At 37.6% G+C, this 22,974-nt stretch overlaps 1 protein-coding gene across 1 annotated transcript; it reads right to left on the reverse strand.

Annotated features, from left to right (window-relative positions):
* Window positions 1-928: 928 nt before the first annotated feature.
* gnpat (glyceronephosphate O-acyltransferase) lies at window positions 929-22,954 on the reverse strand. Its single transcript, XM_088906343.1, has 16 exons — window positions 22,821-22,954; window positions 21,825-22,016; window positions 17,795-17,971; window positions 16,752-16,881; window positions 16,067-16,194; window positions 15,535-15,610; window positions 14,583-14,734; window positions 13,322-13,452; window positions 12,621-12,844; window positions 11,356-11,601; window positions 9,882-9,961; window positions 8,642-8,782; window positions 7,732-7,831; window positions 6,148-6,241; window positions 5,084-5,145; window positions 929-3,816 (listed from the first exon to the last, which is right to left on the reverse strand). The coding sequence occupies exons 1-16, from the start codon at window positions 22,842-22,844 to the stop codon at window positions 3,773-3,775; spliced, it is 2,001 nt and encodes a 666-aa protein (XP_088762469.1). The 5' UTR covers window positions 22,845-22,954; the 3' UTR covers window positions 929-3,772.
* Window positions 22,955-22,974: the final 20 nt, after the last annotated feature.

A 22,974-nucleotide genomic window follows, 5' to 3' on the forward strand; every position in this document is an offset into this window, starting at 1 on the left:
TAGTGCCGTGTTCCAACACTTTGAAAAACACAAATTTGGGCAAAAATCTCTGAAATATAATTTGTTCTCATTTAAATGTTGTATACACTTTTACGTAAACATATCAACAGTAAGATTCGGGTTTTATAATAATGGCAAACTAAAAAATAAGTAACTAGTACAAACTACAAGGTATACACGTCGACTACGAGAATACAATAAAACATCTTCATCTCAATATTATAAACTATAAGCGTCAGGCCTGGAAACACCAGGTACTTTTCAATTCCATGTCCGTAGGAGGCGCCAAAGCCCCAAATGTGTCATCCCTGTAGGATTTTCTTCTCAAATTTATGTCGTTTGACGCATCCATAAGAACGTTAAAGAATTATTTTAGATCTGCCCACAAACGAGTTTTAAACAACTTGAATGAGCTCAGTAAAAAGTTGAAGATGAAAAAGTGATAAATCAACCCCTCTTAATTTTTATCTTATTTTTTAAAAAAATGCCCAGATAAATGTGAAAATAAATGTAAATCAATTTGGATAAAGAGTGAGTTTGAAATGCAAGTTTGACCCAAGCTACAGGGTATCCATGCGAAAACGTGCTGCACTTCTCAAAAATTGAAAAATCACACTGTTCAATGGTTTTCCACCTGTTAAGCAGCCTAGTGTTATGCAAATCCTTGCCTAAAGGATTCTCAGTCTGTGGTCAGTCAAATGTAATAGATTAGTTCTCATTTAGATGCTTCCATTAACAAATCTTGCCTTAAGAAAGAACTGATCTCCAGTATTAACTTTTAAAGCTGAGAGCATAGTACTCTGAACAGATAATAGTGAAAAAGAAATAGGGTATTTGTACTTGCAATAGTGGAAAACCCTGGCCTACTCAGCCTGCAGACAGATTATAGTAATCATTTGAAATCATTTCAAAAGTCAACATTTTTAACTAAGGATTATGAAAAGCCTTTTAATGAAACTTTATTGTTAATAGGAAAACAGGAAAACCCTTTATTACATTAATATAACCACATCTTTACCAAAAACAGCTTAGAAGGTTAACAGCATTGAGAACAGGTGTACAGCAGTCAATGGCAACACACAGTACAACAGAAAAAAACTGGAGTCATTTCAGCATCAACATTCCAAGACCAGTTAGTGCAAAATTTTCAAAAATAACAGCCATAGATCTCTTTTATCATACCAGACATGGAGGTCCAGATAATTTCAAATGTCTTTAAGAGGAAAATAAGCTTAAGTACAGATAAGTCCAGCAAGCATCTACAGCACATTATAGTTATAAGTAACCTGCAGGTATATAAAACATCTTGAAATATCCTTTTCAGTCCCCAGAAATAACTTCTGCATGATCTGGAGAATATTTCCACTTCATTTACATAAACATCTAATTGATACTCATCTGAGTGCGAAGGTGGAAACAAGTTTTAACCAAGAACCCAAAACAGGATTTGTAAAGACCTCAGTTAAGATTCGTTCAAGTCCAATTTTTAGTTCTAGGTCAAGAGACTTAGTTCCTTTCCACCAGACTGAAAAACACCCGTTTTCCCTGCTGTCTTTGAGCAAGGATTTTCATCCTTATCGAAAGACCTCCAAACTGAAAGCATATACATTTTATAAGAATTATATACAATGATGTATTAAAAGTACAGTTAATCAAACCATTGTAAAAGTTGTCAATAGAACAGTTTGTGAGTAACACTTAATTTCAAACACTGCTACACATGAAACTTCCTTTGTTCCTTTGTTTTCTAGGGATCCTTGAATGTGAACTTCCCATCTGCAGAAAATGAATCTCTACTCCAGGCACAAAGAACAAAGGGATGTAGGATGCAGGATGGAGTTTGGTCTCAGAACTGCAAAACTGTTGTTACCTCTGGTGTAAAATAAAGCCAGTTTAGGGAGTGGAGGAGTAAAATACTCGGTCTCTTGGTCCTTTCATTACACTCCTGGTGCTTATTGTAAGTTCTCTTAAAGGCAAAATAATAGGTCTCATTTATCGATCCTCTCCTTGCCTTCATTAATGAGATGCTATGGTTTTGGCCATACTTCTCTGGCTTTTATACAATGCAGTGCTTTTGTCCAGGGAAGTGTGCACGTTTTTTGGAAAGAGTAATTTTTTTCTTAGTATGTGCATGCTATTATGCAATATTTCATGTTTCTTTAAAAGTACTCATTACTACAAATTGATTATTTTTGTATACATTAAACCTACATTTGTGATGGTTTAGTACAGTAAGTGCTATGCATTTAAGGCACAAATAAAGTCAAACACCACTGTGATGTCTTAGCAATACATACAGAATGGATCAGGTACCATAAGTTAAATGGGGAAAAAAAAGGATGCCATTATTATACCCTTCAAGTACATTTGATACTTTCCCAAACAAAGATATTGGCACTACTTCATTTCATAAATAGTGCTTATGAAACTTTATTCATCAGTGACATCTTTTCTAAGTTTGTTTTAACTGCTATTCATAAAAATTCAATTTGAACAAAGTTCAGACAAAAAAGGTTTTGACACTGATATCACAAAGACCATAGATATCTCTCTGTACTGAACAAAATAATAATAATCCAAAAACAAACACAAAGACATTAAATGCAATCCTTAATTGAAAGCATTCTCAGTTCTTTGACCTATAACTGTGCTGTACTATAAGACTGGGATGAAGACTTCATATTACAGGGTCCACTACTCTGTGTTCTTTAATTTGGGTGTTGAACAGCACTTTCACAGTGGAATATTCTAGATAGACAACGCATGCATTGCTGTTTTACTGTTTCTCAAAAAAATGTGCCAGGCTAACACACACCTGTATAACTGAAGAACCAAATTAAAGACTAGACTTCCACTGAAGTAGGGCTGAAATTTCAATATATGTAGTTGTTTATCAAATCTTAAAACAAGGCATCATGTTCATCCATAGCATGACCGTTGTTTTATAAAGACAATGTAGGACAACAGAGAGTCTTTCATTAATAAAAACAGCTTACTAATCAATATGGCTTGAAGTGTGCAAGTTAGACCCTATTAAGTTCTTCACTTCTACAGAATGGACAAACACCACTGCAACAATCCTCTCCTGACTTTTTAGAAAGAACAGAATCTACCATTAAACAATGAATTTCTAACCCAGAATATAACCGTAACGGCACATCTCAATGATTGAGATCCTCTAGGATTCAGCTGCAACTAATAAAACATTAAATTGACAAACCAGGCAAAAGTTGCTTACAAATCTATTTTTCTCCCTAATCACACAAAGCAACATGCCCAGCTCCCTGCTGAACTCAATGGTTTCATATATAAATACTTTCAAATAAATAAAATGTGCAACAAGAAAAAAAATCCAAACAAAGGCGGTGATGCTGGTTAACACCTATTTTTTGCTGTAAATGCTCTGAAAAGCTTGGAAAGTGAATTTATATACATTAGCGATTTGTTACCACACTGTATTACTGTTAAAACAGCCTTGGTAACATTAGCACGTTCAATCAACTGCAGGAGTAACAGACATGAGTAAGCTAAGTCCTTAACCTTGACCTTTTTAAAGATTTTCTTTTTGAATAAAAATAAGAACAGCATTTTTTGTTGCTGTTTTCAACAGTAAGGCTGCCTACAATGGCAGTCTGTCAAGTCTTTTCAGAAGCTGAAATCAAATGGCCTTTCCACTTGGTATAGCTGCACAGACTTGGCTAATTTGGCATTGTGTTAAAGAAGGCATCAGTAACTCCCAGGTGCTGCTTTCATTCCTCATGTGGCAGTTGAACTACAATCGAGCGATGACAGGTTTTTGAAAGGGTAATTTACCACCTGAAGGAGGAGAAAAGAGAATGTAGAGAATCTGGTTAAGTTCGAAAGGTTTGTTTAGAAATTTAATGTCTTACTGCAGTCTTTTCTACTTTAGTAACAGAAAAGCAGTTCAAAACCCACTTCCAATTGGCCAAACATAAAATAACAGGTAAATATTGCAGTTTTCCATATTTGTTGCTTTACCCTGACATGGGTGCTGCCCCACTTATGCAAGGTAGATTATACTGATTTAGCCAGGTTTTATACTGCTGGGTTTCAACACCAAACCAATCACACAAAGGCTTTAAAACACCTTACCTTGCATGGCTGAAAGGGGCTTTCTAGATTCATTATACAAATGACTTAACAAAAAAGTAACTTTTTCAACAATACCAAAATGACAAGCCACCCCATGAAAACAGGAGGCTTGGTATTCATTGCCGGCCTTTCGCCAAACCCATACATATTTGCTGGAGCAGGATTCCCTAAAATCCCAACAGCTATAACGCTGCGGTCATTAAGTACCGATGTTATACACACCCATTTTACAGGCTAATAATTAGCACTCTGGCCACATTCAAAGTGAACCATCACACATACTGTATAGAATATGTGCAAGGTGAAATATCAGTTGCCACTCATGTGAGATATTTAAACTGCATCCATTCAACTGTATCCTCTACACAAATGGTGGTAGTGAAACAGTGCCATTATTTTCTGGAATTCTAATTTTATTCCATAAGGGTACTGTAGCTGACACTTGGCTTTAACTGTTGAATACTATCACACAAACCCCTCCCAGAAAACAATTCAAACAATTATTTCGCTGTTTTTTTTAATTGGATTTTAAGTTGTTTGTATAATAATATTTCAAAAGTTAAAACCATGCTACAGGATGCTTCAACAGTTGTCACCATAGTATTCTTATGGATAAAAACCATGGATATTCAACATATGTATGAAACAAGAACAAAATAATGAAAACAATCATAGAAGTTGCAATTGTTAAAAGGCATGTAAAGTAATACAGAGCACCCAATTTAAACATAGTGAAATGGCTGTCATTTCAATGTTTTAACAAAGAAAAGGGCAGGAAAATTACTACTATGTTCCTAACTACCATCAAGAACAAATTAATTTTTAAACACATTCGCAAGAGTTTGTCATCCATAGATCATTTGCATTTGTTTACATGTTAAGACAAAACTGTATGTTAAACTGGACCCACTAGGCCACAAGGAAATAATATTAAGAAGTTTACATGGATTGAATATTCTGACATACTTACCTAGTGATTCTTCTAATCTGTTCACAGCCGTCTTATTGACTTTCATAAAAATTTCATCGGCTCTGAAATAAAATCTGAAATTCAGTTTCTAATGCAGAAAAAAGTAGAGGTCAATAGAAAATGAGATTGTATGAGGTATGGAATAGTATGGTTCAATGAAATTCTCTGCCTCTCTTTACAATTTACAAACCTTTTCACAAATAACAGACTCTAAAACTAAACCAATAGAAAAATAGTCTTCCCAAAATATGAGCGAACTTCTGTAAAGACTGTTAACTGTGAGAAGGGATCTGAAGTAGAAAAGATTGAGTACAAAAGTTCCTGGCGATCGCTAATGATTTTGGCATCATTTTGGTCTGTAAACAAATGTTTTCTTCACATATGGTTCTGTCAAAACACTAATGCATCCTGCTATTGAATTCAGCATTTTGTCCAGTACTTTTAAGTACAAGAAAAACAGAAGGCAGTCTTCAGTTAATCTAGTAAAACTGCAAGAAACACAGCCACATTCAATATGAGAATCGCTATCACTATCAGTAGCACTTTGGACATTTACTGGGTATGTACAGCGGTACAGTGGATTTTTTCGTATTCCTGCGTTAATTGCTCCTAAAATGTGATCTGATCTGCATCACTGTCATAATAGTATACAATATGATTAAACAAATAACACACAAACAATGGTACTTTATTATGTCTATATTGAACACATTGTTTAGACATTCACTGTCTATGGGGGAAAAAATATGAACCTTCAGATTTAGGAACTGGTGGAACCTCCTTTAGCTGCAATGACCTCAACCAAACGTTTACTGTAGTTCTGCACATCAGTTTGTGTTTTTTTTGGCCCATTCCTCTTCACAGAACTGTTTCAATTCATTGATATTTTGCATGGATAACTCCATAAGCTAAAGAGGGAATTTCCACTAGAAAAAAAATTGTTATTATTACTGGCCTAGTACTGATGTTTTAAAATGCACCGTAAACAAAAAAAGTAAAAGGAACAGTATCCTCAACATTGCACAACACCTGCAAATATAGGTGCACATAGATGGTTAACTTACATTTTGGCTTTTTTAATTATGTTCATCCTCAACAGAGCACCTAAGGCATTTTTCTGCATGTCAGAAGAAAGAACTTCATAGCACTTGAGGCTTCCTGTCAGAACGCAAAGAAATACAAGTTGAATGAGTATTACATTCCTGTGATTCCGTATTGTATTTTAATTGTTTCTTGATCTAATGTTGTAGTTGGTATAATCTTGCTGTTTCCTGGTGCTTCTGTGCTTGTAGTTTGTTATATTCTCTACCGTACAATACCTTTTGGGGGGGGAGTTTAGGGGGCTTTTATCCAGTATAGCCTCTATCTTTTGACAGCATACACTAATAAAGTAGTTCAAGGAGGTAGCTGTGTCAGCGTGTGTAGGCTGCAAAGGAACAATTAAAGGTTTATTCCATCCTAAAAAAGGGGAGAAACAAAACATTGTGCTTCTTTTTTTTCCAGCATGGAATAAACCTTTACTTGTTTACTTGTTTTCAGGGACAAGCTGCAGTGGACAAACCTTATCCTGGAAAGCCACAATTCAGCAGGTTTTGTGCATCTCCCTTAAATCAGGACTTCCTAATCCTGGTCCTGGAGAATTTGGAAAATATTCCAAACAAGCAATTTGTTGGTTCAGTTGATGTTTCAATTTGGTCATTAAGAACAGCTGGAATAAAACCAGCAGATGTGCAGGCCTGCAGAACCAGAACTGGAAAATTTTAATTTAGACCACTTAAGCAGAATTGTTGTTCAACTCAGTCTGTTGGATAGGTTTTAAATAAGGTCCAACACAATGTAGAACTCAAGGGCCATAGTAGAACATTTTAACTAAACCTTAATAAGCATTCAAAACCGTTGCTGTGTCTTTACAAACTGTCAAAGTCATGGTGAGCTATAAGATCTGATGAACTATGGATCTGTGGAACTATGGTTCACTATGGTGAAGAAAAGCTGATCACCACAGGACTAGTAGTTTCACTGTAAAATACCCTGTTGTGCTTGCCACGCATGTTTTTTGAAGAAGTATCATCTTTTGGTAGGGCCCCGACAAGCTCTGCTGGTAGAACATGCAACTCAAACTTAGGGTAATGGGTTCCTGTCCCACGTTGGGCGCAAGGTTCTCTAATAACCCATACTGGGCAGCAGCCTGACAATCTACTTCCATAACCTGCCATGAAAACTCTATGGATAGTGACGGGGGAACATAGAGTCACCATGAGTCGACACTGCCTCGATGGCATCCCCATCCCATCATCTTTTGGTATTATTTAAGCAATTTCTCTAAGTACTACATAGATGATAACACTTCCACAAACAATACATTTATTTATATAATGATTTTCACCCTATATGAGCTAAAAGTTAAATGATGATGGAATGCAAAAAATAATTTTTGCTTTTTGGATTTTTTGGATTTCTGGATTTCAATCCAGTGTAACATTATATCCATCCATTTTCTAACTGCTTCATCCAGAGACTGCAGTTAGAAAATGGATCGATGGATAGAAGTGTTTAATCTAAAAAAACCGAAACCCAGAACCCTAAGCACACATTAGCCCCACTAGTCCCCTATCTACACAAAATTCTGCAAGTGATAACCCAGAGACCTGATAAGAGTCTTTTGACTGCGAAGGTGCGGACTGCAGGGACGTACTCCTTCTCGGCAAAACCGTCATTGACTTCTTCACAAAGGTACCGACACACCGTCTAATGTGGAAGAATGAAAATGTCAGCATGACAGCACAGCACACACATTACCAAGTTTAGCACGAAAAACTGGGATTACTGGGAGGTGCCAGTAATTCAATACATCTGAAGAACTTTATTGTACCTTAGATTTACAACAACTAATAATAATAAAGTGCAATTAACTCTCAGTGCATCGTCAACAAAAGACTTGAACACTGCTGTTCATAAGCAATCGCAAAGCAACGTGAGAGAGCTTGAGCAAAGCTGTCAAGAATAACGGAAAAATCAAGCCTGTCTACAAAGTTTGGGAAGTCTTGTAGCTGTAATTGCTAACAAAGGTGCTTCTAACACATAATGAGTTCATGGATCTGGATGCTTATACAAACATATTTCATTTCTCTATTTAGTTTTTACTAATTTACTCCTGCAATTAGTCTACATAAAGTCTAAAGTTTGAGCATTCAGGTTTTAAATAAAATATTAAGTTTGGAAAAAAGCAGTATGCATCATTTTGTAATTTCAGAAAATACTGCATCAATCAGAATGGACTGAATACTTTTCCAAGGCACTGTACATATATATATACTGTACAAACAAACATTTCTTACAAATACAGGCTCCCAGCTTCACGCACCTGAATTGTTTAAAGACTTCAAATATTTTACCAAACCAAAATCATATTTTCTTCAATTTCTACAGAAGTACTCAAGTATAACATATAGCCAGTGAAAGATTAAATGGATACTGTCAAAAATAATGTTAATATTGAATGACATGCAGCAAGAGTTGTAGCATATTTTCACTTAGACAAATAATAATAAAGTATACCTGATAACCTTTCAGAAATGGCTCTACCATAGCCCTGAGAAAGGAAAGGATTGAATGGCCTCTCTCTGTCACCAGAATGTCCTGCTTTAATATTTCAACAGCTCCACACTTCATCAGCAAGTAACAGGCTTCCTCAAAGTCCTGCAGAGAAAATGCAGTGAATAATTGGAGCAACCTTAAAACAAACTGACCAGCAGAAGCTGTAGGTCAGAAAATATTAAAAATCGTTACAGTCCATGATGCTCCTGCAATTTTTTAAATGATTAAGAATGGAAATCTAATTGTCTGATTTAATAGTGCAGCACTTTGATGCAACTGAATTTGGAGCAAAATCATATGTAGCACAGTAGCATGGCAGTTGGCTCTGCAGCCTCATAGGTCACAGGTCAGTTCTGAACTGGAGAGATCTGTGTGGAGTTTGCATGTTTTCCCTGTGTCCATGTGAGTTTTCTAAAGGTACTCCAGTTTCCTCCCACAGTACCAAAACAAGCTTTGCAGATTAACTGGTATACCTAGTGTGCCTATCTGACCTACATCCCATCAAAAGTGTGTTCCTACAATGCACCCAGTACCTGCTGGGTTAGACAGAGAAATCTGACCTCAAAAAGCAATTCACGAAAGGAAAGCATGTAAAAGTTGTATAACGTGATCACATAGTCAGGACAGTATAGATGGCTAAGAGTAGGACTGGTACTAATTTCCAGCTCTGACTGAATATAAAATCTACTTTTATATAAACAGTACAGTGATATTTGTACCACTGTCCAGGAAATTAAACATAACACTATAAAGAAACAAGTAAAGATTTATTCAATGCTGAAAAGAGAAGAAAAGAAACATTTTGGCTGTGGAGCCTTCTTCGGATGCTAAAACGTTGTATTTCTTTTCTTCTCTTTTCAGCATGGAATAAACCTTTACTTGTTCCTTTGCAGCCCACGTATGCTAACGCAGCTAACTACTTGAACTATAGCATAAATCTGAAAAAGCATGGTAAATAATGGTTTGTCCTTCACAAACTTTGTTCACATGCATTTATTTTTTAGAACATTTTCAACATTTATACGTGCACGCCTGTTAATTTGTTCTTTCATTTTAGATATGCAGTAATAAACCTTTACTGGTTTTCATTGTCAGTGTTTAGCATGTTGCAAGAGTAGTGTCTGTTTCTGACCAAGGCTGTCGCTCTTTCCCAGCAAGAGTGAGAGTTGGAATACAGATCCCGAGATTTCAAATACATTACCTGGACTGTGCTTCCTGGACAGAGGATAAATTCATTGGCAAACACATTCCAGAGAAAGCTGAAACAACCAAAGACTTCTTCTGAAATAAAAACAAACATCTGCCAGTGAAACATCAAAATTATGTCTGAGCAAAGGATAATTTTATCAAAACAGTCTTTCATAGGCCTTGTCATTGATTGTTGTATCTTCTTCTTTTTCACAGCCTTAGTCCCAGACTGTCCTGGGGTCAGCTGCTTTGGTTGCTCTTCTCCACTTGTCTCAGTCATTGTTGTATAATTATCATAATTGTAGTACTAGTAGAAGAAAATGTTGTGACAAATAATCTATGATGATTCTTATAACAAGAGAGTGAGAAATGATGGAAGCAAACAGACCAGGACATAATACTAAGGAGCTATAACAGTAAGGAAATTAAATGATTAGTTAACATTATGTTACAAAATACTTAGTATCCTTTTATTGTCTGGCTTTTATGGTTGAAACATAACACAGAAAAGCCAGCGGAAGATGGGGTGAATGTAAGTAGAAGTAATTTATTCTTTGCATAATAATATGGAATATGACATAGAGCCATTAAGATGAGCAATTGCAAACAGACCACAGTGCTGGGAGATGCATGTAAAGCAATTCACAAAGAGATGCATCTTATATTCCATTCTGAAGCAGCACCAGATCCAGGCTGCACAAAGATTAACCAGTATTTCAGGCAATGTGACGATGCCAGCACACTTGGTACGAAAAGATAAAAAACTGCCAGCATGTCACTTTTGTTGGATATGCGAGGTGGCTGTGACACAGACACGATCTTGGTTCAAAGTACAAGTGTAGCGGTGGGGCCTTGAGCCAAGATGTTGTCCGTTACTGGAGAGAACCTATTGAATGAAAGAGCTAATCTGAATGAGTAACTGTTAATCCGGGGTGCATGAAATTACAGTGAGGGAAAGAAACTGAATGGATTGGCAATGTATGAAATTAGCCACTCGTCTGGGTTAATGAACAGGCTAATAAGAGCAAAAGGCTTATCTGGGAGCTCGACAGGGGTGTTCTCATTGTTATGCATTGAGTTGGCTTACTGGCCTGTGGGACAGTGGGATGCAAGTTTTGGTAACAGATAGGCATCTGTGGCCAAACAAGATCGACTGGTAAAGTTAATGTTTTTTAGAGAAGATCTTGTACTTGGTGAAAGTAAGAGTGAAGAGCTGTGTTGAAATATTAAATGAAAAAAAATCTTACAGCAAAAAAAGTTATAAAAAATTAAAAGAATTATCTAGTTGTGACCAGATACATTAGAGAACAGAATTTCTATCTGACTGGTACCCCTCCCCAATACATTTTCTACAAATACATGCTGCCACATCAGAACAGCAGATCTACAGATATTTATTGAAACTACCATGATGCCATGTTCAGCAGCAAGCTGCTCTATATAGAAGTCTGAAGATGGAGACAGAAAGGATAAAGTCATACTGTTACCTCTCCTGGTGCTGCCAGTTGTGTGAACTGCCACAGAGACCAGTGCTGGACGCACAAAGATGTGCAGCACCTGGTTCCTGTAGGAGGCGCACATGAGAACAGTGACAGCATGCCTGAAGACTCCTTCCTCTGGGGTTTCGGGCCCCTGCTGTCCCTCCAGTAACACCACACGCCCCCCTGTGAGGGTCACAATGTCATGATGCAGCAACACACTGGAGGAAACCATCTTATTCATGGATACATGATCTGGGAGGAAGAAAAGAAACAGGTTAACATTGAAACAAAGGCAGACAACACAAATATGAACTTTGTAATATATATCTTTTGTACAGATCACCAGTCTTTTGAATCAAAGACTAATCAAATAGTATTTTTATATTCCAACACTGGAGTATCACTTCACAACAACTGTTGGTTTTCATTTCAGCCGATAATAACTCATAATTAAATCCAGAAATCAGTCTACAGAAAGGATTTAACATTTTCCCCAATATTTTTCACAAAGGATGATTCAGAGGTGTCCTTGATTTGCTACAGTCTACATTTTGAACTGAACAACAAAGATAAATGACATAACCAGTCCAATTGAATAAAGCGATATCACATAAGGGACAAAAATAACAAGACCTAGCAGCACAAATCATGTTTGATTGTCTTGAACTGAAGATCGGTAAGAAAATCAAAAAGACGATACCAGTAAAAAAAAGACAGACTGGATCATTCTAATACAGTGCAGACAAACCCATACTTATGTATATTCTATGTTTTGTAATTAGTAGAGGACTGTGGGAAAAGTCAAAGTAAAATCTTTGATATTAGACTTAAATGTGTACGAACAGATAAGCAATTTCTAAGTGTAATTTATGTTATTTTCACCTTTTCTTATTAATAATTGAATTCCTTACATTTATATAGCACTTTGCATTCCAAAGGATCTCAGAACAATTTACATTTAGAAGACAAAAATGATTCATCACATGTATTCACATTGTTTGCAGTGTTGATTTGATTTACAAGATGAGGTGTGGTACAAATAGCCTCGTGTATTAAACTTTTAGCTTTTAGCTCAAATCATTGAAAACATGATTATCAACCTGTAGATATACTATAACCCCCAAATCTGCTTGAAACTAATAATATAAAACTGAGAACTACAAAATAAACCCACTACTTTTCTACTTTTAAAACAAACCTAAAATACAGACAGATTTTAAGAATCAATGGCACAGGGCAAACAGTACATCTCTAAATATGTCATACCATACCAGGCCAGTCCAGGAAGGCTCCAAAAGACTGTGCTATACTTCTCAGCCAGGCAGTCTTTTCAGCGAGGAGAGATAAATCTATCCCACCCAGGTTCTGCATCAGAATGGAAGCAACCAGCACCCAGGGCCTTAGGACCATATTCTCCTCCTGCAGGCGCACTATCTTGTATGCTGTGTCGTTGACAAAGGCTTGGGTCTCTTTGCTAGGTTTCCTGGGAATGTGTCTGAGAAAAAAAAGAACCTGACAATGTCACAAGTCAATATAAAGCAAAGGGCTTGAGAACCACTCCTTTACAAATAGGAAATGGCAACCATCATCGGAATGAAACCAGAAATTTCACATTCTAGCTGTCTAGCTTCAAATGCCATTTACCTTTCAGAACTAATGACAACAGAGTAATTTCCTCAGGCAAGTTTCATATAAATCTGCTTTGTAGGCATACTGTATACTGCAATGTATTACAGATGTTGCTGTGGTAAATGAAGAAATACTGAGTAAAAAATATATTATTTTAGCCGATCAAAATGAAGAGCGTTATTCTCAGCCATGCAAAGAGTTCTAAAGCAAGCCACTGTTCACTGGTCCTCAACTCGTACTTTCTCTTATAAATGTGTATCTGAGACTGCCTAGAACAATCTAAGAGGTTAGCACATAGAGTAGCAGTTAAGTAAATGCTGGCTATTTGTGTCCTTGTTTGTACCTGGGGACCAAGTTGTAATGGGAACGGACAATCTTCCCCTGTGCCAGACTCCGGACTGATAGCGGGTGGCCAAAGTATACATGTATGCTGCCATAATCATCACTGAGTATTTTTCTTGCTTTTAATAGCCCCTGAAAGAGAAAAGGAAAAAAAAACACAGCTTTCTCACACGGCTCTTATTTTCGCTCTATTAAAAAAGGTGGTTTGTACGGTATCTTCCAGTCACAGTTTTACAGTGATTGTACTGCTTCATGGTTCTTCAATTTCTACTGATAAGGTAGTTTTAGGAAAAGACACATGAAGGACTGGCATCTTTTGTACTGTATGTACCCTGGATTATATGATCCTGGCTTTTCCATTTGCTAAATTAATAGATTTTTCATTTAATTTCAGAATTTCAAATGATTTTATTACATACTCAACCAATTTGGAAACGCAAATTGCTTTCTTACGTCTCAGCTTACAGCAACGACGAGGAGAACAAGGAAGCACAGACGCTCAATGGAGCCGCTTTTGACATGCTACAAGCTCTGCAGTGACTTACAGAACAGTTGGGAAGATGGCAAGTCCCTCAGTGACATCACTGGGAGCCTACAGGCTCCTGGGAAGACGCAGATGTCAAGAGACTAAGACCGGTCTAATAATCTCTACCCTATTCCTGGTGACGTTCAGCCAGCAGCGCACTGCTGATCAGGGAACCCCCGAGAGTTGTTTAATGCCATGATCCGAGACGAAGGCTCAAACTTACAATGTACAAACTGCACTCAGAACAAGCAATCAGAAAAGCCACTTGTTAGCCCTAAATAAATGGATATAATTAAGTTCTTAATTCATGGAGTGGAACATTTCTTACATTTTCAGCTCTTTAACAGATTTCAAAGAGCACTTGAGTAAATGACAGTGTTTATGCATCCATTCACAGAACATCGCCTCATGGATCACTGGCCATTATTACACTTTGTCTTTGTTTATGACTAAAGTGGGCAGATCACAGCTTTTGAAGTCCAGAAATCGCCTCTTTATTTTTCTATATTGTACGGCCTGTTGTCTGAGTTCTCCAACTCTCTTCGTGTGGAAACTTGTGATTTTACCTTTATATTTGGAGACACACAATTCCAGCCATTAAACAAATTCTGGAAATGTGGAAGATACTGTAAGTAGCTCGTGTATAATTCTTCTCAATGAATCCTTAATGAATGTGACAGTTGAATCAATATGAAACTAAAGATAAAACCTCAGAAGAGGGCACACAGCAACGTACTGAGGTAGACTCTTTAGGTTTGGGGACTCCGAGAAGCTCTCGAGCGTACAGTGCCTCTTCCAGCACCCTCTCGTAACTTATGCTGATTGGCACCAGACTAATGTCAAACACCTCCCCCTTGAAGAAAGGTTCCATCACAATATTCAACAGCCCTGAAAAAAAAACCCAAAAAGTGTTCAGATTAAGTGTTATTGTATTTTAACTTTGCTTCAGAGATTAAAGATAAACATTTCTTGAAGAATAATTCAAAATTAGCATCTGGATAACTGGAACATGTAAACAAAAAGAACCAATAGCTTTGCACTTAAAGATGTGACGGAGTCAATCCAATGCCATGAGAGATGGCAGAGGAAAAACCTTGGAGAACTGAGATGTCCCACAAAAACCTTAACCTTCTTCTTTTTATTAGAATGACTGTATAAACTGTATAGAATAGCATGATTATGAAATTTTAAAAATGGAGCACATTCAATAACTAGCTGTTTATAATTATCGCGTAACAACTGTTATTACCTTTAAGTGCTCTTAAATACAAAAGCAATGTAATCAGGCCTGAGATATTCCACTCAATCAACACATAATATGCAACTGTGAAGCTTAAATCACTAAAAAAAGAAATGTTCCTTAGCTGAGGACCTTATGAGATTTTCTCATTTTTACATCTAATTTAATTCCACATCACATAACCAGAAAACCAAGTGTTAATGTAGATACATGAGCTAAGTGTAAAGTTGTATTTTTTCTAATTATTAATTAATTTAACATTAAATGTAACGTTACATTTTTACAGTCTTATTTAAAGGAGTATGAGGACTCAATTAGGGAAGAATAAATTAAAACGTCTGCTGTTCACAGCAGAACGGATGGAAAGATCCAGTTCTTTACATGCTCACGTTCTTTCAGTCATTCTGTTGCCTGAAACAGGTTCTTTCAACAGTTTCATTCCACTTACCTGTCTTGGGGGTCAGGGATTTGCATGTGCGACTTCTGGTTCCTTCTAAAAAGAACTCAACTGGAGCAAAGCCATTCTGAATGAGAACAAAATGGCACATATTGATCAGAACAGCGGGAAACGAATACATAGGTTTCTCAAAGGAATACGCCATTACATGGAAATGTTTCTGTTTGTCGCACTCAGTTTTCTATTTGCAGAAGGCACAGGACGGGCACCCTCGAAACTGCGAGAGTACATCCATGACAGTCCAGTGGACAGAACATCTATCAGTTTAAAAGCCTGCCAGGATATGAATAACTAGCTGAAAAAATGCACTGAAACACTTAGGAATTGAGGATTGTCTCTTGCAACATTTTTGTTCTTTTTATTATAAGAAAATTACATTTATGTTAATTAACTTATTGCAATTCGCAACGTAGAATGAAAGAAAAAGATACTTTTTAAACGATTATCTTACAGCAAAAAATTAAAATTCAGAATAAAACACATCTATATAAACAATACAGTGAAGTGCAGTCTTTGTCTTTACCCTTAGCATGGTTTTCACATATTCAGAGAACACAGCCCAGTAGAGTTTGTCCCCTCCAAACGAACGCCGGATGAAAAAAGCACCAGATGCTCGCAACATCTCGCCAACAAACTTCATCCCCAGAAAGTCTGCAAGGTATTTAACATTTACAGGAAGACGTTCAGCACCTTTACAAATGGAACAGATTTTGCACATTTTCTGTTTCTATCTTGCAAACCGCAGACTGATATCGGACCAGTTTTGTTTTCTCAGCCTCTGAATTTCATTTTTGTACAACACGAATGAAGACGATTCAACTTGCAATCTCCTTTTTTTGATTTTCAGCATGCTTGCAAAAAAGATGACACAGAACTAAGGATCAAAACAATCTAAAACAAGGTACCTTGATTGTTTCATTAATCTACTGAAGAAGTAGATGGTTCTTTCTGCTGTATATTAGGCTGACAGCCTGCAAACCCACCCTTCTGCATAAACATATCAAGTTGATCTATACACACATGCTGTATCAAATCTCTATCAAATCTCTTGCAAACTATTTTGAAAACTCCATTTGTGCTTATCTGGATGAACTATGTCTTCATGGGATTCCTTCTGATTCATCCAGAATGTAAAAAGCTGTCATTGGTTTCAACCTTGGAAAACCTCTGCTTATAGGTTTTAGTGCCAAAGCATTTAAGGTACTTGCCCATTCCAGCCGCAATAACAGGCAGGGAGAGATCGCACGTGTAGAGAATGTAGGACAGCATGAGGAAGTCAATGTAACTGCGATGACTGGGAAGCAGCACTACTGGATGCTCCTGAATAGCCTGCTGAAGCTGAGAAGGAAGAACAAGAAAGATTTTTTTTAATACATCATTTCTAAGGTTAGCAGCCATTCAAATAGGTTCCAGTGAAGGATAACTAAATTTATTCAAAATAAAGAAAACAAACAGCTCAAACTATGTATGGAGAAAGCTTTTATTTTTCTCAAACCCCTAATACGCACACTGATGCAGTTCATGAATCTGAAGCATTCTGCATATACTAGCTGGAACACACATCAAGCCAGCCAACTTACATCACTAGTGTTTTATATAGCAGCACAGTGGCACAGTGGTTAGCATTACTGCCTCACAGCACTAGGGCCCAGAGTTCAATTCCAAACCTGGGGTGCTGTCTGTGTGGAGTATGTATGTTCTCCCTGTGTTAGCATAGGATCCACATGCACCCAATTTCCTCCCACAGTCCAAAAACATACTGGTAGTTTGATTGTTTCCTGGGAAAATTGGCCCTGGTGTGTGTGTTTGTGTGTTTGTGTGTGTGTTTGTGTCTTCTGCGTGCACCCTGCAATGGACTCGTGCCCCGTCAAGGGCATGTCCTGGCTTCTGCCAGTCGCTTGCTGGGATATGCTCTGCAACCCAGTACTGGATAAAGCAGTTCAAAAACTGAATGGATGCTTGTATTTAATTAATGCAATATTTCATTACTTCTGTTGTGTACCAGGAAAAAATCAATAGGCCTTTAGACTAACTAAATGTGCCTTACAAATTACCAAAATATAAAAAAACTATATCAGATTGTCCAATTGAGCCCATAATTATTGTAGTTACGTTAACAGAGTTCAAAAGAAAAAAATAGCCGTCAAAGAACCGAGACTTGAATGAAACTTGTTCTAGAAGAAAAAACCTTTTATAGGTTTCAGGATAACCAATATTAATCTCTCAAAAGGAACAAGAAATAAGGACTCACCCTCTGGATGCCTTCCTCGTTTACTCGGACTCTCCGGAACAGGGTCTTGAAGGCCTTGCTCAAGACGAAGGCAAAAAAGCGCACGGTGCTGAGCTGGAGCCGGTGGGCCATCTCCTCCAGGATCACAGCTGCCTCCTCCTGGATAATCTCAGGCGATTCCCCTGTGTCCTTCGACATCTAGGCAAGATCCCAAAGGATAAGGAGGAATCGAGCTTGGACATCTTACAACAAACCAGGAGCTTTATTTTCTGTCATCTGTAACTTCAATCACCTAGAAATGAAAAACCTAATAATTTATGGCTAATACTCTATGCTTAATAATAACGATTAATAAATAAAAGGCAATGAATATTTTTGTTCAGCGGAGATATAGCGCAGGGCGATGCAGTGGCTCTGTGGCTAAGGATCTGTGCCTGTGGCTGGAAGGTTGCCGATTCGTATCCCCTCGCCAGCAGAGGAATCCTACTCCGTTTGGCCCCTGAGCAAGGCCCTTAACCCCAACTGCTCCAGGGCCGCCGTACAAATGACTGCGCTCAGGCCCCAAGCTTCTCTCCCAGTCTGTGTGTCTCATGGAGAGCAAGTTGGGGTATGCGAAAAGACAAATTCCTAATTCAAGAAATTGTATATGGCCAATAAAGTGATCTTATAGTGAAAATGATATGACTTGTGCTTTTTAAAGGGTGAGATGTTGTTCTAAAGTAAAGAAAACGCAGAACACTACAAATAATATTGAGACTGTACCTAAACTTCTTCATTAATATGTACTGTAAAATCAAATTCACTCCTGAGTTCCCAATGGACTCAATTGGGAAAGGCGCACTCTCTTAACACAGATTGGGATCTGTGATGCAGGCTGAGCCAGGGATTCTCAAGGACCTGGTTTTATTACAAGTTTAAGGTATGAGTGAGAGAACCAGTGACCCAGCAGCTTGCTGACTCCCTGTCCTCCCAGTGGCATGAGAGCTACAGTACGAGTTGAGACATAGAAACACACAGCTGGCTATTCCAAACCAAGGGGGCACCAGATAAAAATAATTAAAATAAAGATGCACTCTTGAAAGAAACGTGTTTAAAGTAACTTATTTTACATATTATGGAGTGCGATTTAGGACAACATGATTTGTGCTTTTTTATGGCGCTGGTGGAGTATTAGGAAAAACAGGATCATGCACAAATAAGACATCAATGGCTCAATTCACAAAGCCATTTTTACAACTTCAGTACATCAACAACTTCCTTCCTATATCTATAAAGCTGGAGAAAAGCTGTGAAATACAAATAGCCAAAAAATGTACTTAGGTTTAAGGAGGTGTGTAATTCTATTAGGCCTTTTACGAAGGATATATACAGTATATTGATTTCACAAACATCTAAGCATTATGTAGTTCACAAAGTAAAGCAGATATTTTAATGATGTCCCATCGGATAAAAAGCTACAAAGAGTATCTGCACATACAGTACATTCCTTTCACTGTGAGTAGTCACCTTACTAAAGAATTATTATTAGATTTATTTAAATACTCTTTATGGAAAAGTAAATTAAAAAAGAAACTGAGAACAGAGAAAAATAGGCCTGTACTCATGGTATGATGACGGCGTATCTGTATGTGTGACAACTTAGCAGTGTTGGGTAAAGTTACATTCAAAATGTAATGTATTACAATAACACATTACTTTTTTAAATTAACAAGTTGTTTTTTTAAGTAATCAGTTACAGTGACATATGTAGTGTATATAATTACTATTTACAGTGATGTGTTACAACTTAAACCAATTTCCCCACCATTAATTAATTTTACAAAGTACTGTAATCTTTTCCATAGGTAACTTATTTGGCATAGAAGATTTACACTACAGCCTTAAACCAAAGACTAAAATATAATATATTTGTGATGTCTGTGTATACTGTAAATGAATATGCATACATTTCAGTCTACATTTAAGGCAATAATGCACAAGTATAAAATTGGAGATTTCATTAAGAAATTTCATCGTTAAGAAAGGCAGGTTTCTTGCAGGTGTACAGACACAAATCTGACACATTTTTCACACCCAAAACCACTAAGCTCTTCACAAAACCCAAGATGAATCATGAGGGCACACGGATGTTCATGGGGTGGAGCAGGCAAATCCTTAATCCAAACTGAAGAAGGAATTAGATTTCGCCATGACACTGGGTTTAGCACTCCCACTGCTTTCCTAATATGCTTGGAGATTGTTAATGACCATAGTGTACCAGATTTCAGTTGAAAATCATGTGTAAAAATGGCACCTTCACCACTAATCTGGCAGAAAAATGAGTGTGCTAATCAGATTATATAACTGCTACAAGATAAATCCTGGATATCTACAATCAATAATATGGAGAATTGAAACAGTGTATTGAAACAGCTTACTTCAGGCGAAACTGAAAATATTATACTAAATGCATTCATTTTTAATTGCTTCATCCAATTTAGGGTCACGGGGGAGCTTGAGCTTATCCCTCCAAGCAACTGGCATTAGGCAGGACAACACCCTGGATAGGCTGCTAGTCGATCACAGGGTACACACAGACACAGACACAGACACAAACACACACCCTCACACCAGAGTCCATTTTACACAACCCCATTAACATATCAGCACGTCTTTGGACTGAGAGGAAACTAGAGAACCTGGAGGAAACCCATGTGAACACAGGGAGAACATACAAATTCCACACAGATAGTGCCCCAGGTCCGAAACTGAACCCAGGGCCCCAGCGCTGGGTATAATTTGTTTACAATTATGTCCTGCAGATATACTCCACCCTGTGTGTAGTAAGATGCTACACATGTTCTATCAGTCGGTGGTAGCGAGTGCCATTTTCTACGCAGTGGTGTGCTGGGGCTCTGGGATTAGAGCAGTAGATTCCAAAAGGCTGAACAAGCTCATCAGGAGAGCAAGCTCTGTCATTGGGTTTGACCTGGACTCCTTGGAGGTAGTGGCTGAGAGGAGAATGAGGTCCAAACTAGAGGCCATCATGGACAACTTCTCCCATCCCCTCTTTGACAGGCTGGCAGGAATGAAGAGCACGTTCAGCAATAGACTGATTCATCCACGGTGCGACAGGGAGCGCTACAGGAGGTCATTCTTGCCGTCTGCCATAAGACTGTACAACGCATCCACCTTGCGTCTTGGCAGAGGCAACATCGACAGTGACCTGTTTCTGGACTAAACGCATCTACACATCTACTGCTACATCTGTTCTCTTTCTTTTTCCCGTTTACAACCACTTTTTGTGCAATATATGCCAGGGACATGTGCAATACATTTATATTTATATCTATAGTTACATCTATATTTATATTCATATGTGTGATATGAGTGTGATACGATTTTCTGTGTACTGTTCTGTTCTAGTTTGTTCTTGTGCGTCCGGACTGTGAGTAACTCTTGTATTGTATTGTATGTATTGTACTATTATTATATAATTCGTTACACTGTGGCTGTGTTGTGTGTGTTAAGCTGCTGTTGCACTGCAATTTCCCTCACGGGATCAATAAAGTATCTATCTATCTATCTTGTTTGCCATTTTTTTGTCTACCCTTGTATCCACTTTGTTAGTACATTAAACTTGATTATAACTGAAATTTATATGATTATGCTTGCAGATTACCAAGTACTTTCCAAAGTATTGTCATTGCTTTAGATGTTTCAAAATCTTGGAAATTCTGTGCTCTTCCACAAGGAATATATCAATGTTGATTTAATGTTGAATATATAAATCCTAGAAGGTCCTTAATTAAATATTTTATTGAAAAACTGTAACTTGTGTAATATTTGGAACGTCATGGGTGCAAGAGCAAAACAAAATGCAAACATTTTAAAGAAAAAAGGGAAATTAAGCCAGGAAACAACTTCCATTGGTATGGTTTGAAGAACAGAGTAAAAGGATATGTTTTGAGAAATATTTAATGTAGCAGCGAGACTCAAAACCCCCAACCTCCAAAACAAGGATCTGATCAATGTAGGACCACAGGAAAAAATTCCCATCTTGCTGCCTTACCTGCTTAATAACATAACGAAGATGATCAGATTGCAGCACCATCGTCTTGAGCATGCTGGCTTTGCAGGGAGCAACTCCCTTGTAGAGCACAGGAGTGTAACATCTCAGAGCGTATCTCACATCGCTGGAGTTCCGCCTCTCGTCCAAAATATCTTCAAAGTCGTCTCTCCTCCTCAATGCAGGATCACGTTGCTTTAAATAAAAACAGAAACAAATGGTGTACACACTCAATGGTATTTTTATTATTACGTTTTCTTACGATATGAAGATTTGTTATTCATGTTAATTCTAAGCTTGGCGTTCAGGACTGTCACAGGGAGGCGACACGCATCCAGGAAAGGACGTGAAATCTCCATTCGAGAAATCGAAGACCACAGCATGAAACTACCAACAAACGAAACATATGAGCTCGTCCACACAGTTAAAAAAAAGTTTATGCAATTTATGAACTGACACGAGCATTGTACAAATACTGCCGTATCGCTTTTCAGGTAGTCAACCTAATCGTATAAATTTGCATCACAAGCCATGCATAAAAAGTTTTTCTTCCCCCTGCCCACCTTTCTACTGTCCTTCAGCATCTACTTGCAGGGAAAGCTATAAAGCAGCTCAGCTTGACAACCTACAATACTAGATTGCTGTATTCTTTAAAATATCCGGGACCCAACCAAGCACGTGGCATTAGCCAAAAAGTAAACCCATTTTGTGAGATTCCGAAGGCTCTCATAACACAGAATACGAAATTGTCATTAACGCATGAATGGGAAAGACAGTAACAGTTTCATCAAAATAAAAGTTCAAAGCACTTTACTAGACTTGACGCTTTGGAAGCCCCAGTCGTGGAAATGGGGTTGGTGTCTGAATCCCAGCAGGTGTAGTAAAGGTATAACAAACTAATATACGTTAATTAAATATGACAGCAGTAACAACACATTACAAACGGAGCATATCTATTCAACGTCAGATATAAAGGTTTTATATTTGCACCATACGTACCGAATACAATGCTTTAGATGCCATTCTAAAAGTAAAGAAATGTTACAAGATAGATACTGCACCAATGTAAGGCTGAGCTCAGGTAGTACACCCAACGCCAGACTTGCAGAACACACTACTCTGGAGCAGGTATTTGGTGGGCGGTGCCTGTCTC

This window comes from Atractosteus spatula, chromosome 2 (genome assembly GCF_055471065.1).
Source record: "Atractosteus spatula isolate fAtrSpa1 chromosome 2, fAtrSpa1.hap1, whole genome shotgun sequence".
NCBI classification, from domain to species: domain Eukaryota; kingdom Metazoa; phylum Chordata; class Actinopteri; order Semionotiformes; family Lepisosteidae; genus Atractosteus; species Atractosteus spatula.